At 42.7% G+C, this 15,512-nt stretch overlaps 1 protein-coding gene across 2 annotated transcripts; it reads right to left on the bottom strand.

Moving 5' to 3' along the window:
• Window positions 1-331: 331 nt before the first annotated feature.
• On the bottom strand, window positions 332-7,668 carry RBM15 (RNA binding motif protein 15). 2 transcript variants are annotated; one of them, XM_029228438.1, is made up of 2 exons: window positions 4,718-7,668; window positions 332-697 (listed from the first exon to the last, which is right to left on the bottom strand). In XM_029228438.1, exons 1-2 carry the CDS (start codon window positions 7,581-7,583, stop codon window positions 675-677), a joined length of 2,889 nt encoding a protein of 962 aa, XP_029084271.1. In that variant the 5' UTR covers window positions 7,584-7,668; the 3' UTR covers window positions 332-674. The 2 variants fall into 2 exon arrangements, with proteins under 2 accessions (XP_029084271.1, XP_029084270.1); XM_029228437.1 differs by having other exon boundaries at window positions 338-697; window positions 4,805-7,662.
• Between the last annotated feature and the right edge of the window lie 7,844 nt (window positions 7,669-15,512).

Consider the following 15,512-nt stretch of genomic DNA (forward strand, 5'->3'; position numbering starts at 1 on the left):
TTTCAGCAACTCCGGCTCTTCAAACCAGCAAAGCCCCCGACTCGTGCACTGTGGTGAGGCTTACGGTGCTTGCCCCGGCTTCTTGCGTGCCAGCAAACAGCACCATTTCCTCATCAAGTTGAGGACTGAGAAGCAAACGATCCCCTTCACTGCAAACAAAGGGGGTCACAGTAACACTAGTGATCCTTCAGAATTGACACACTGTGATAGTCAAAATGATGGTCTCCCTGCTTCTTGCTCAAGACATACAAGATCTGAGCAGCAGCAAGTACCCCCTCAGCTGCAAACAAAGGGGTCAAAGGTTTGCCGTCAATTCACTTCCAGGCAGAAAAACATTTTCCTCAAAAGAAACAATTTATTTAGAATAAAACAAAAGCAGCTCAACTGTGAGCGCACGTTTGAGTGACAGCTACTTTTAAGCTGTGTGAGCCATAAAAAGGGTTTTTCTTTTCCAGAAATCTTGTGTACACAGCACAAAGCAAGGTCATTTTTTTTCCACTTAAAACACCGGCATTGGCATCACAATAGCAGATACACAACTTTAAGCTGCCATTTTAGTAAAATGCACAAATACTAAACAGATTAGCTTTCTTCCATCAAGAGGCCCATGTAAACTCCACATAAGCCACAACTTCTCTTCAAAAAGGTCCATTAGAGCTTTGAATTCCGTATCTTCATCCGTTGTTCACCAGTTTTGCTTGCGGGGGGGGAGGGGAAAAAGGTTATTCAGTACAAACGTTTACAATATTAAAAATATATATATTTCCCCTATGCCATTATAGCTAAACATAACATTAACAAGACCTTCCTGGATAGTCCACCTTGACTTCAAAAAGCACCAATAATACCCACTGGCACAAACCTTGAAATGAATTTACTGTATGAATAGACAACAAGTAGAACAATAGGGTGGATTTTTTTTTAAAGACTGCAATTAAGTGAGGATTATAGGACTGAAAATATCCTTGGTACTCATGTAACTGAGTAAAACATATCAGAAAAAAGCAAGTTTACAATCAATTTATAATCAATATATTCTAAATATAACTTAAAAAATGAAACTATAAAAAGGTGGAGTTTAGTCAAACTTTTACCCCCTCTATTTTCATTCTGTAATTTATATGGAGCAATACAGACCTACTCCATTACTGTACAAAGGGGTCAAGATACAAAGCCTTTTAAAAATCCACCTTCATCTGTGTTATCAAAGACAGCAGCTGTTATTTTCTTTTAAGAAAACCCTCATACAAACAATCGCTAAACAGCCAAAGAACACTGTAGGACTTTTACTTTCCAACTCTGTTTACATCATACATGTAAAACTCTTCATTAAGCTAGACAGTTCACCGTGGTTACCTGAAATCATTTTCTCCCTTTAGGCACATCACTATAACCAGAATGTTAAGAGGGTCAGCTCCATTTCTCTTCTTGTTCTCATACCTAACTCCTATCTCCAAACCAAACACTGTGGCAGAGACAGAAAAAAAATGTCCAGAAATTCTCTCCAAAAATTTTTTCACAAAAAAGGTCATTAAGGCCCTCTTCTCAACAGGATTTCCTAGTTCTGTTACCACAGTTTTTGGTGAGTGGGTCCTATAGGGAACCAAACTGCAGTTCAAGCTGTATCTGCAAATGAGCAATTTCACTGTCTGAAGAAAGTGGATTTAAAGTCAAAAAGACAAAAAACACAAAAATTGTCAGTGAAAACCTGCTCATAAAATAGTTTTTAAATAAACCTAAACAAGCGTTTGACTCAGAAAGCAACACACACCTTACTTTTACTATTGTACCTCAAATGATCTGAGTTAAGAAGGTCCAGAGTATATATATTAACCTTCAAAATGTGACAAGAGCTTATACCAGCCAGAGGATGGACATTTTAAGATATAATCCTTAAAGGGAAAACTCTATCTACTCTCAGGTGAGAGTCAAAATATACATCTTAAACCAGGAATTTAAATTTTTTTTGTGGAAAACTCTTTATAGGGATCCCAGTTATAACCAACAAAATAATATAAAAAAATTGGCTAGGAGCTGAATGATTAATTTTTCATAAACTTTGAAGTTGTGATTAAAAATCTAAATTAGCTTGATGTTTTATTTTTTTTTACCAGTAATACTTAATAAGTCGTTGAATGATATCCTGAAGAAATTCTTTCCATTCATTTGAACTGAGTTCCAAAAAAATCAATTAAACAAATACATTTTTTTAAAGTAAAAGAAACAATTGGTTGTTACAAAGAACATCCAATGTTGAGATTACGAAATTCTGGCTAATGAGAATTAGAACCAGATAGTTTTAGACATTTGTTTTCATTACACTCTGAAGCTTTAAGTAGTTTACCAATATTATGAACCTGCACAACAGAACAAGCAACACAAATTAAGAGATTCATCTGAATGATGGCACTCTGCAGGTACACACTAAACTAAACATAGTTATAATACATACATTTAGAAATGGTATCAAGCTATTGTTTCAAAAACATTGAAGCACAAACTGCCCAGATCTAACAAAAGCCACAATGTCAGATTAAGGTTCAAACAAACATGGAGCAAAACCCACAGTACTCTGCTCTTCGGTAAGCTGTCACATCAACTTAAAAAAAAAAACAATAACCACACACACTTTGGATTAGAGTAAAATTAGATGTCATGGACTTCACTCCCTAAAAGAGTAAAATTATTTGTCCAGCCATCTTATCAAAAGATATTCAAAAGTTAATGGTTAGTGAGATTATTTAAACTGGAAAAAATGTATCTAGCCGCAAATTGTACTCTGACCCCACTTATGCACAGACTGCACACTTGCAGAAGTTTCTGAACAGGTGTCTACTCCACATTAGAATGTCAAGCAAAGCCTTTTAAAAGCAAAAAGGACCAAAAGTCTTAATTGTAGGATTTCAGGTATTTTCCCTACAGGCACACCAAGGACCTTTGTGCTCATAGCCTAGTATCTTCCTTCTCTCAAAATGGCTAGTTTTTCCAGTTTAAAAACAAAAAACACAAAAACTTCCAAACTTAAAAAGAAAATTTACAAATGCATAGTGAAAACCAAAAAGGATGACACAGAGTGATGAGGCTTTCATGCTGACATGCATTAGACACCTGTCATAACGGACAATTAAAAATTACATGACATTTCCCTGGGTTATTATTGGTGCTATTTCAAAACTATCAGCTTTGATAACAGAAAGAAAACAGTTGGGTTCTGCCAGGCTTTCAAGAAGTCACTTACACAGACTAGAAACATGACCATGATCCAAAGGTCCTCAAGTTTCTAATCATAATTAAATATCAAAGGCCTTAGCTAAAGTCCTCAACATTTAAATCACGGGGGAAAATATACCTACAAATGACCTGAGAAACTAGGGGTGGGGGTGATGGGGGTAGATGAAAAAAAAAGACAGACAAGGAAAACACTCATTACTGTTAAGCAGCAAAAACCCTTGTTAAGAACCAGAAGTTGATATAATCTTCAGTTTTGGAAAAAAACTGTCAGGATGGGCTAAATTATTTTGTATTAATTCCAGGTGTCTGAGAAAATAAACCACTAAAAAAGGGTTTTCCTAAACTGACATTTCAATTTTCTGTGGTTGGACACCAGTGAAAATATAAACATAAAATTTCAAAGATATTCAAAATATTTTCAATAATGTAATGTCATTGCTAGCGTTTAAATATGAAAATAAAAATACAAGCAAAATTTGGAGAGTATGTCAAAGGCATTTCACGATGACATATGGCTGATTAATGCCCACTGAAACAAAAGATGACTTATGAGCCTGCAGACAACTCTTCTTTCTATTATTGAAATTAGAAATTTGAATGGATACAAAAATAAAAACTCATCTCTGATGAAAAACACAAGTTTTGAAATATGCACAATTAAATTAGAACTGTACCTGCGACATCTCTCTGAAAAAGTCAGTGAAACCACCACCACACACCAACAACTGACCAAACAATTCTGATTTTAAAAGCACCTACTCACTTCCTGCATACTACTGTAAGCATAAGACATATGTGGTTTGTAACATACTCCTCAATTTTTACTGAACAGTTACTGCTACAAACCAAAAGTGCATATACAGGATACAGAACTCAAGAGCCAATGATAAAAACGTGTATGTTAAAGCAAACTCTCTGGGAATAAACCACGTATTTTAAGAGAAATACTCAAATACCTGAATAAAATAATCACAATGCTATATGATTTACCAGCTTATACTAATGAGATTCCTGATCAAATTTCAGCCACACAAACATTTCTGGTACAGGAATTATTTACCTACATACCAATCAAGCCATTTTCAGGTGTATATTATCATCTTTATATAGTCAGTGGGCTCTTTGTTTTCCAAATTGACTTCAAATTTCTGGTTTTGTAACTTGGAGGATTTTTTTAAGCTTAAGGTTAAAAAAGAAAAAACTGCAGAAAAAGAGGAAAAAAGTTACTCATAAGAGTGGGAACTCCTAATTAAAGTAAATCCATTTGCCTGCTACCTTTAGGGCATCCCTTTCACTTAAAATAATAGCTAAACTCTCCTGACTTCTATTTTAAAGAGGTTTATAAAAATATAAAAAAGAAGAAAGCTACAACTAAACAACTAATTAAAAAGAAAATTTCATCCAATGCTGTATCCCATCACACATCACAAAACAGGAACCATGTCAAAGTACTAAATACAAGTTACATATGGACTTTAAGACGCACCACGGACAATGATCATGACCAGGTAATCTTCTTCAGATTTGGCCAGTGCCTTGGCAGGGGAATCCAGGAACTGCTGGGAGAACTCACAGGGTGGGAAGGCATGAAGGACTCCGGTGTTTTCCTTGTCTTTGTTGCCCCCCACAGGGAGGCTGATCACCCCGGCGGCCTGCTTTTGCTTTAAATAGGACACGAGGTTCCTAAGTGGCCTCTGAGTAGAGGTGGCAGTGTCTGAGGTGGCCGAGGAAGAGGAGGACCTGCTATCAGAACTTCCAGGCACAGCCAGAAGAATAGCATAACCATTGGGCCCTGCCACTTTGATGCGTCGAGTTACTTCATCCAACTTGGGCTGGTCCAAACGAAGACGCTGAGTGATTTTGAGCTGGGCCACTTTGCCTCCAGTTGAGCCCTCCACAAGAAGACTACTAGCCACCTGGAGGTCACCCTGCAACAGATGCATGTTGGAAGGAAAGTTGCTGTTCTTCAAAAGAAGCATGCCCTGCCAGGCCAAACAGAGTTTGGGAGAGGCTGCTGCTGCAGGGGCTGTCCCGCCATCCTGTTTCTGGGAAGGGGACTTCAGCTTCGATGAAGCCGTGCTGGTGCTGGGTGCACTCCCATCAGACCGGTCTTCTTTTTTCAGAGGGCTTTTTCCCTCAGTGGAAGCAGCTGTCCGGTGCTTCCTATCCCGTTCAGCTGATGCAGAGTTTTTACGGTCTCGCTTGTCACCCTGGCTCTTCTCCAAACTACCTCGTCGGTCTCTGATTGGAGAGGGCCTTTCCAAGAGAAGACGGGAAGATCGATCATTGTCACTGTTGTAGCGATCCCGGCTACTGCTCAATTCTGGACTGCGGTCAGGAGAAGGTGCACAATGACGTTTTCGTGGACGGTCACTCTCCGGGGACCTATCCAGATGCCGTCCCCCGCTCTCCTCAGGCAGCCTTCGCTTCCTAGGTTGGTCTCTGCTGCTGGGCAGATCTCGATCACCTCTGTCCCGGTCCAAGGACCAGCCATCCCGCCTGCGATCCAAGCTATCCAGTGGCTCATAAGCAGGCACAGCAGTAGCTGCAGTCCGAGTGCTGCGTTCACGAACTGGGGGCGGGGGTGGCACCCAATCGGAGTCAGGATAAAGGTCCCTATCACGATCTCTGTATAGTAACGGTGGTGTCCTGTCCCGAGCACCCCTCAAAGGGTCAGGTGCCCGGTGTCCAAAAGCATCTGTCACCAGTTCATAATGAGTTAAGGGCAGAGGCTGCAGATACTGCTGCTGGTAACGATGTTCTGTGTCTGCAAAGTCTACTCTAAGGCGACGATCTGGGCCACCAAGCGGGAAGCCCCGCATATGGGTCCAGGCAGCATGAGCTGCATCCAGGCTTTCGTACTGGATATACGCCCAACTATCACCTTTGCGGTAGTCAATGGTGCGTATGGTGCCAAATCGGTCAAACTCCCGTGCCAGGGCAGCAAGAGGCACCCAAGGACCCAGGCCACCTACCCAGAGGCGGGTGGTGGGTGTAGCTTTGCCATAACCAATTTTTATAGGATTCCGAATTATAATTTTGCCAGACATTGCTAGTTTGGCCCGGTGAGACATGTCTAGGTTCTCAAATTTGAGAAAGCCATAGGTACTGGTCTGGCCCCGAGAAGGCCTCTTGATATCTACTTCTGTGATGACTCCGAAACGGTCAAAAGCCCTTCTTAGATCACTCTCTGTCACAGTGATGTCTAGGTTGCCCAAGAAAAGCGTCCGGTTAGCGCGCTGATCATCCTCGGGTGAGATCTCATCCACTTCTCTGAAAGGAGCAGCACCTGCTCCAGCTCCCACCCTTGGCTCCAGACTGTAGGCTGGGCGTACTCTCTCATAGAACGAGTAGTCTCGCTCCCTCTCCAGGTCTCGGGGCAATGGTGGCGGAGGTGGAGGGGGCAGGCGGCCAAGAGCCAACTGCTGCAACCGGTAGTCTCTGTATCCCAAGGCTGCGCCACCAGGGGAAAGTGATCTCTGGCCTCCACCACCTCCTCCAGGGGGGTGCCGGTGACCACCTACAGAGGACCCGACAACACTGGCTGATGGAGGATAAGAATCTTTGTCTAAAGGGGAGCGGCTGCGGCGCCGGCTCACATACACAGCTTCTATCTTCAGGGGCCGGTCATAGAGCACTAGACGGCCTCTGGCATGCTTGGCCGCCCGCGCGTCCTCTGGCCGCCGGAAGTTCACAAAGGCTACTCGCTCATCCCCGCTGCCAGAACCCGAGAGATGACTGATTTTGACACTTACATCACCGAAGCGTTTGAACTCGTGAAACAGTCCGTCCTCCACCGCTTCGTCACTCAGCTGAGACCCCAACTCGCTTATCTTCAATGTCTTGTATTCCCCGCCGTCCCCGCCGCCAGGAGCTGAAGAGGCGGCCCCAGAGGAACGTGACTCCCCGCCTCCACCCCGGGAGCTGCTGCGCGACTCGCCCCCGCCCGAGGAATTTTTGGTGCTTGGGGAGCTGTAACTATGCAAGCGGCTACTGGAGCTGCCCCCACCGGTGTCGTACTCGCGGCTACCACCTCGGCTGCTAGACTTGTCCAGATGAAGGCTGCGCCGCGACCCGCCGCCGCCGTCGGTCTTTCCACTGCTGCTCCCATTGCTGCCACCAGAGCCCCCTAACTTCTTGCTCCGCTCCCCGCGGGGAGTCGAGTCCTCACCACCACGGGAGCGTTTCGGCTTGACTGGGGAGCGCTCTTTTCCCTTCATTGTAGCGGGTCGTCGGAGGTCTTCTCCGCGAAACTGACTAACCCGCCGCCCCGCGCTCGTTTCACACAGCGGAACCGCACGCCGCCATCTTGGACTCCGCCGCGGCAGAGGTTCCCGCCCCGCAGTCTTCATTGGTCAATTAGCTCCTCTCTTCTACAGTCTCATTGGGAAAACTATTTGTCTGTCTTTACATCTCCCCGCGCTCCGGGAAGGCGCCCGCCCGACCACTGTTATTGGGTTCCCAACGCCCTAGTCAGAGTACCTCATTGGTTATAGTCGTTGTCCATCTTAACGGTTCCTCGCGCCAGACTGTAGCTCCGCCCCCCGCACTCTATGGTCACCTGACCCGAAGTCTGGAGGCGTTGATTGGACAAAAAGTCTGCCCTGTAACGGTACTTCTTGCGCTGTGAAAGCGGTGATCCCACCTCCTCATCCCTTTCATTGGTTTACGACCCCGTCCTTTAGCCTACTATTTGGGAAGTCGGGCCATATGTTCTAGCATTTTTTTCTGAGAGGCCGGGTCACTGCGATCTCGCGAGAGAGACAGAGTGCGAGACAGAGAGAGAGAGAGAGAAAAAGAGAGGGGGAGGGTTCCCTCCTTCTACCCCCTTCTTCCAGCTCCTCCGGCGGCTGAAAGAAGTTTAAATCTGATTGGACGTTGACGAGGAAATTGATAGGCCGAAATAACTGTCCATCACTCGCTTAAAGGGGTAGGCCCCTACACTGAGGAGGCTGCCTGAAGGTGAAAGAGTAGAATACGCGCTTGCTCTGCGACGTCAGTTAGACGTCGCGAGACGGTGACCATAAACCAGTTCCGCCTCCCCACGCTTTCTGCGTTCTCCTCTCCAACATTTGTTCGGTCCCGCTGCGTACTTGGTTGTGCTTTGGTCCTCGGACCTCAGAACTTCTGGGCTTCCTACTTCCTACCTGTGTGGGACAAGGGTCTGGGCAGGCTCTCCGGCTGTCGGGACCCACGAACCCTTCAGGAAGCCGTCGCGGGGCGCCCACCGGACACCATCTTAGCCCCTCTGGCCTCTGCGGGAACAGCCTGAAAAAGCCCCACCCCCCCATGCGCCAGAAAGCGCTCTGGGGCCCACGGGGCAGGTGGGCGGGGCCGGGAGTTCACAGTTCGCAAAGCGCCGGCTCACACTAACGTCAGGGGCGGGGCGGAGGCAGGACGTGGGCTCTTGGGGTCCCGCAGCGAGGACGCAGCGGAGCTGGGGCGCAGCCCTGGCTCAGGAGCCGGCCTTCCTCTGCGTGTTCCGTTTTCGCCTGAGTGCCCCCGGGCAACCCAGGAGAGTCACCGACGCTTCCAGTTTCGCCGCCCGCGGGCGGGGTGGGGACTGTCAGGCCACGGCGGAGGGGTCAGGGCTTCCTGTTTTGTGTTGCAAATTTACGTGGATTTGGGGTTTTGTAGTTCCGTAATAGAGCTGCGTTTGTTTTTCATATGTAGTATCCCTCCCTGTTGAATAATCGAGTGCAATTTACGCTCCATGCAGATGTGTCGCGTTTTTTTCTGTGGCTTCTTGTACGTCACCCCACCCCGGGTTAGTCTATACTACAACCCAGTAGAACAGCCACCTTTCTGTCTGTAAACCCATCTCTTTTAGTTCTTTCAATCGTTAACCGCTTTAAAACCCAACTTTCTTTCCACAGACCTCCATCGTGTCAGACGATAAAGCACTTGCGCGAGGTGCCGGAGACCAAGATGATAACAGGTACAGCCTCTGTCCGGCTGCCCACCGTCTGGTGAAGGGAGGTAGTGCTGAGTTCATCACAGGGGTTAGGTTTCTGCAGTCCTCCCCGATATCCTCCCGGCAGAGGTTAAGAGGATTCTTGTATTGATCCTCTTAACCACACCTCTCAAGATCCTGTCTGTAAGGAGAGAATGTGAGATGTTTTTTAAAGGCATTTTTCAAGGTAACAGGGTCCCCCAAACGGAAACCTAAACTTGAAACTTTTAAGATTAGGGACTGCAACCTGTTTACCCCAGCCTTAGCCATCCTTCTTTTTATTAAGTAATCTTGAGGAAGGTGAAGATATGAGCCTTTTGTCTCTTGATTACATCAAAAAACTTGAAAGAAGCCCAGTATGTAAAAGCATATCTATGATATTGTATTGTGTAGACATAGTCACTGTATTAAAACCAGGTAGTGAAATAACTTCATGAGACATAGTACGATGTGTATAATATGCTACCATTTGTGGTTTTAAAAAATGATATACCTGTATATGTGTTTGTACATTTTTTAATATATATTCATAGAAACTTAATTGAGAATACTTAGGAAGTTGTTACTGAGATCATGCTAAGGAGGGGCTAGGTGGAAAAAGACAAGTTTTCATTCTATACCTTTATGCATTATTAAAAGAAAACTTTTGTTTACCATGTGCATGCTATTGCTGTTTCATTGTTTTCAAAATAGCAATTATTTTTAGCTTTCCTTAAAAACTTTTTATGGAAAAACTAAAAAATATACAAAAGTAGAATGCTATAAAGAATTCTCTTGTGCCCAACACCCAATTTCAACAGTTTTCAAATCATGTCAATCTTGTTTCATCTACACTGTCCTCTTGCTCTTCCCCCTCTTCATTATTTTGTTCCAGGCTTATCTGCCCCTGACATGGAATCAGCCATTTCTCCTAGGAGTTCTGGTTCCTTTTAGTGGGAAATGATACTTAGAGATAGAAATCTGGATGCTAGGGAATTAAAAAAAACACATTATTCAAAAGAAAAAACTTTGCATAGTTAGGGGGTTTCAGTTTTCATCTCTTTCAAGGTTATAGTAACACAACACAAAGTTGAAGTTAAGCCATTATCTGATTACTTTAATCAGTGTTATAGCCAATCCAAATAAATCAGGTTCCATCCAAGGTGACTATTTTTGGCCTAAATTGACCTGCTTAGATGACTCACTGATAAAAAAAAAAAAAAAAAGGACCAAATAAGTATAATTTCCCAAATCTCATCATAGGGACTGAGGGAGCACAAGAATTGAGGGAGAGAAGTCAGAGAGCAATACCAGTATGTGTGGCAGTGCCTGAGGCTCTGCTAGGCTTAGTGGCTTGCCATTTGAAATACTAGGGAACTTGATGGAAGATACTGCCCACATGTGGCTGCAGTAGGAAGGTTTATCTAAGGGGTGGGGAGCTGACAGCCTGTCTGGTATCAAGAGGACTGGTAAGTTTAATGGGTAGACAGAAAAGGACTGGATTCCATTATCAATAACAGAGCCAAAATATAGCCTGTGGGGTGTGTGTGTGTGTGTGTGTAGGTAGGACAGAACTGAATAATGACATGATATGTTGATCCAAGATGTACTTAAAATAAGTGATTTATTTTGTTTTCATTTTCTCTGTGTTTTTTAAAGTATGAAGTGGCTTAGTGAGGTTGTATCAGCCTATGTTCACACATGCACTTTAGAGAGAGCTGAGAGAGGATAAAAGTGACCCATGGTTTAGAGGGCCAAGACTTTAAACACTTTTTCTTGTGTTGGTGAGCGAGTTGTTGAGGTCCAGTCCAGGCTTTCATCTGGTCTTCTTGTGATCTATGGCCAGATTTGTGAGGATAACTAACTGTGAGGAGGATCTTTCAGTGGTCATGAAAACAGAGTTAAGCTACCAAGCTATCATAGCAGCATGTTGATCTCTCCTTTTAGTGCCTTGTCGAAAACGAAGAAATAGTGTTGAGGAAAAGCTGCCATTGCCCATTGTGGTGTCAGTGTTGGCCCCTTGGAGCTGTACAACTCAAAGGCCCTAGAGGCCGCACCCAGCAGGAGATTGGCCACAACTAGCTGTCTAAATGCAGTGCTTTCTCCGTCTCCTTTAAAATCAGTTTTAGATTAAAAAGGAAAGCAAAATAAAAGTTATGTGCATGGAAGAAAGCTGTGCAATTAAAAGGTATCAGTATGTTTTCAATCAAATGTGTTCTTTCCACCCTCTTCCTTCCTAGGTTTTACTGTTTGTGTATCCTCAGTACATACAGAGACAGTTATGACTGCAATATGAAATTTATCTTGGGAGCCAAGAGCCCTTTGATTTCCCTGACAGATACAAAAAGGCCTGAAGCTGGGAATTTAAAAAAAAATTTTTCCCACTCACAGTAGTGGATTAAAATTTTCTGCTTCATTTTCTTTCATAAAGTGAGTGGTCTCCTAACAGTAAGGTTTGTTTTGTTTGCTCTACAGAAAAAGTGTGTATTTTACCCATAGACATATATGAAATCCCTAAAATAGCGAACAATCATTTGGGACACAGTTTGCATTATAAAGTCACTTATTTGTGGTTTGTAGAATTTTTAAAAACAGCTTTATTAAGATATAATTTACATACCATAAAATTCACCCATTTAAAGCATACAGTTCAGTGGTGTTTAGTATACTTAAAAAGCTGTGCATGTGGTTCATCCTTTAACATTGTTACAGAAAGCCTCTGTTATAATTTCTCCTACATGACTAAGCCCTAATACAATTATCTCTTTCATTTATTTAGACATAGGGCAGTGTCTAAGAGCATGAACTCTGGAAACAGCCCGGCTGGATTAAATCCCAACTCTGCTGTGGGTCTCAAGAGTTACTGTTAATCTCTCTGGGCCTTTGTTCTCTCATCTGTAAAATGGGAATAATCATAGAACCTCTTTACTGGGAAGATTAAATGGGTTAAAACACACAGTTGACCCTCAGTATCCACAGGTTCTGCATCCTTGGATTCAACCAACCGTGGGTCACCTGACTGTATTAAGAGCTTAGAAGATGTCTAGTGGTGGTGCAGTGTATAAGACTCCGCGCTCCCAATGCAGGGGCCCAGGTTTGATCCCTAGTCAGGGAACTAGATCCCACAGGCGTGCAGCAACTAAGGAGCCTGCCTGCCACAAGTAAGACTCAGTGCAACCAAATAAATAAATAAATATTTTTTAAAAATTATTACTCTAAAAAAAAAAAAGAACAGTGCCCAGTACACAGTAAGCATGTATTGCTATTGCTAGTATCTTTTCTCTCTGAACTTGAGTACACAGAATTGGATTAATCATAATCCTTAGTTCATGACACATAATCATCAATGGTCCGTCCATGGGCCTTTAAATTTTCATTTACTTATCGAGAACATAGTGAATACCCATGAACCTATCATTCAATGCAAGAAAAAGACAGTTATCAATAATTTACATCTACATAAATGTTCCTCCCTTACCCACTGCCTACCCTCATAGATGGCTACTATCCTGAATCTGGTATTTAGAAATCCCTTGTTTTGTTTTAAGAACTCAAAAATTTTTTAATGGAATTTAAAAATTTTTTAAGTAATTTTAAAATCCCTGTCATGAGGTTTGGGGAAAAAATATATATATATGAATTCTTTAAAATTCCTTAATATATATGTATGTGTGTATGCATGTGCGCTCATACACATGCACACACATCACCTTAAAAATATGTTATTTTAGTTTTGCTTATTTTGTAACTTTATACTAATTTGTATTTGTAGTCTTCCTGAGACTTGCATTTTTCATTCATAATGTTACTATGACTCTTCCATATTATCAGAAAACTTTCAAGGAATGGATCATTTCCTCCTATTTTGATGCCCTGCAATTCTTACGCTACCACACAATCTAATATGGCTTTTCAAATTCCAGTCATCAAATAACCATTCCAGTCACCCAACAGGGCAGATGATGGGAGGAACAACAGCATGTCCTCCTCCTCTTAAGACACTACCTGGAAGTAACACACTAAACTTCTATCTCACTCGCCAGAAGGTAGACCTCTGGCCACACTTAGCAAGGAAAGCCGGGAAGTATATTCTGTATCTACTTTAGCCCAGCTAAAAATCAGAGGTCTTATTTCTAAGGAAAAGGGGGAGAACAGGCATTGGGGTCACCAACGGTCTCTTCCACAACTACCTACTGGGTGAATTACATGACACAATGCATGGAAAGCTCAAGGTACTTAGCAAGGTTCAATTAAAACTGTCATTTCATGATTTCACTTACATTATCCAATTTGATCTTCATAGCAATCATATGAGTTAGGGAAAATATGATTATCTTAATTGCAGATTGGGAAACTGGTTCAAGAGGCTAAATACAGTTGTTGCTGGTGGTGGTACTTTTTGTTTGTTTTGTTTTAAAGAAAGTCCAAGGGAAAGGAGCAGTAGTAGCCCAATTCTGGAGTCCTGGCTTCTCTCGACAAAATCTACCTTCCACAAAGTCCTGTAATTCTATGTTCTGTGACTTTCTGAATCTGGCACATAAGTCTGCAAGGTGGGGGACAGAACTTAAGTCCACTAACTAAGTCCCACTGCGGGACGCTTTCCACTGTACCCCATATGAACCAGGTTCTTGAAAATGACATGCATCGTTCTCCAGCAGCAGCCTCTCCTTCCCACAGGTTGAAATCTGAACAAGTACATCGGATTACATAATTCACGAATAGATAATAAAAATAGAAGCCAGACTTTACTGAGCGCATACTACATACCAGGCATTCTGCAAAAACTTTCCTTGCATTGGCTTGCTTCACCCTCACAACAACCCAAGGAGATAGGCAGGCTTATAATCCCTCCCTTTTTTTTATCAGGTAAGGAAACTGAGGCTTAGAGATCCAATATATTTTACAAATATTTAAGAAGAATAAAATGTGTAGGTTTGGTTTTTTTCCCAGTCTGTGAAAGCATTTGATTTGAAGTCATCCCTACATATTAGGGGTGACACTAGAAGGCTGATTGCCTCCCCAATATCCATTCTCCCCTTCTATGTTGTGAACAGATACAATACTTTGACAGGGAAAATTGTAACAAAAAATTTTACAACAAATGACATAGACAATTCCTTAGCTCACTAACATAGTGGAAAATATATAGTAACTGTGTTAGTATCTGCCTACTTTAAGAATGGTGTTTTAACCTCAGCAGTTTATAGCAACTGGAAGAGAGTATTTCATTTGATTGTAGTCAATTTAGAGGCAAAAATTAGCTGACTTGCAAAGGAGATGGGAACTCACAGACTCTCAATTATTGGACAAAACTTCTAAAGTCAGAGGCAATCAAAGCTTTATTTGCTGCTCCTTATTGGGTATTAGGCAAAATCCTCTTGCTGCTCCCATGTCGGGTGGAGATTCCAATTTAAGGAATTCTGGATGGTGTGTTGTATGTAGTCTTCCTGTATCTTTCATGGCGAATTCCATCCACTTATAAACACTGGTGAGGTTATAAAGTTAATAGAATATGACAAAAAGTTGTAGATTCTATATTTTCTGGTGTGTTTAGTACCTAAAATTTCTCACACAAATGCAATTAAGTTCTGAGATCTCACAAGCTATCTCTGTGAGCCCACTATTAGCAAGAAGAAACCAGCTTTGGGGAAACCCAGCCCCTCAACACAACTGTAAATAACCTAGTAGAAGAAATGGATTTCTGCAAATGTTTGCATGTGTTTGTCCATGACCATAGACAGCATTTCCATGACATTTTAAAAATTATGAGTTCCTTTAACTAATCAATCAATTAATCAATCTTTTTAAAAGCATGTTCTATGTGCCCAGCGTAGTGAAAATACAGGGAGAAATTGTATGACATGATCCCTACCCAGAATTTCCTTGGATGAGGATAAAAATCAGGTACACTTAGGGCTTCCCTGGTGGCGCAGTGGTTGAGAGTCCGCCTGCCGATGCAGGGGACACGGGTTTGTGCCCCGGTCCGGGAGGATCCCACATGCCGCGGAGCAGCTAGGCCCGTGAGCCACGACCGCTGAGCCTGCGCGTCCAGAGCCTGTGCTCCGCAACGGAAGAGGCCACAACAGTGAGAGGCCCGCGTACCGCAAAAAAAAAAAAAAAAAAAAAAATCAGGTACACTTAAAATTAGTCACTGAATTATTAAAATATAAAAAATTTAAAGTTAAGTATAAAAGTTTAGTGATAAGAGAACTCAGTGTGGGCTGGAGTAGTCAGGGGAATTATACGTGTTCATTGTAAAATTCCAGACGACATAGAATGCACAGGGTAGAATCGTATGTTCCAAGCAAAGTTTCATAAGGGTGTGACCCTAAATTTCCTTACTGTGAGC

Source organism: Monodon monoceros, unplaced genomic scaffold (assembly GCF_005190385.1).
Source record: "Monodon monoceros isolate NGI ecotype Baffin Bay Population unplaced genomic scaffold, NGI_Narwhal_1 Super_Scaffold_18, whole genome shotgun sequence".
Taxonomy (NCBI): Eukaryota; Metazoa; Chordata; class Mammalia; order Artiodactyla; family Monodontidae; genus Monodon; species Monodon monoceros.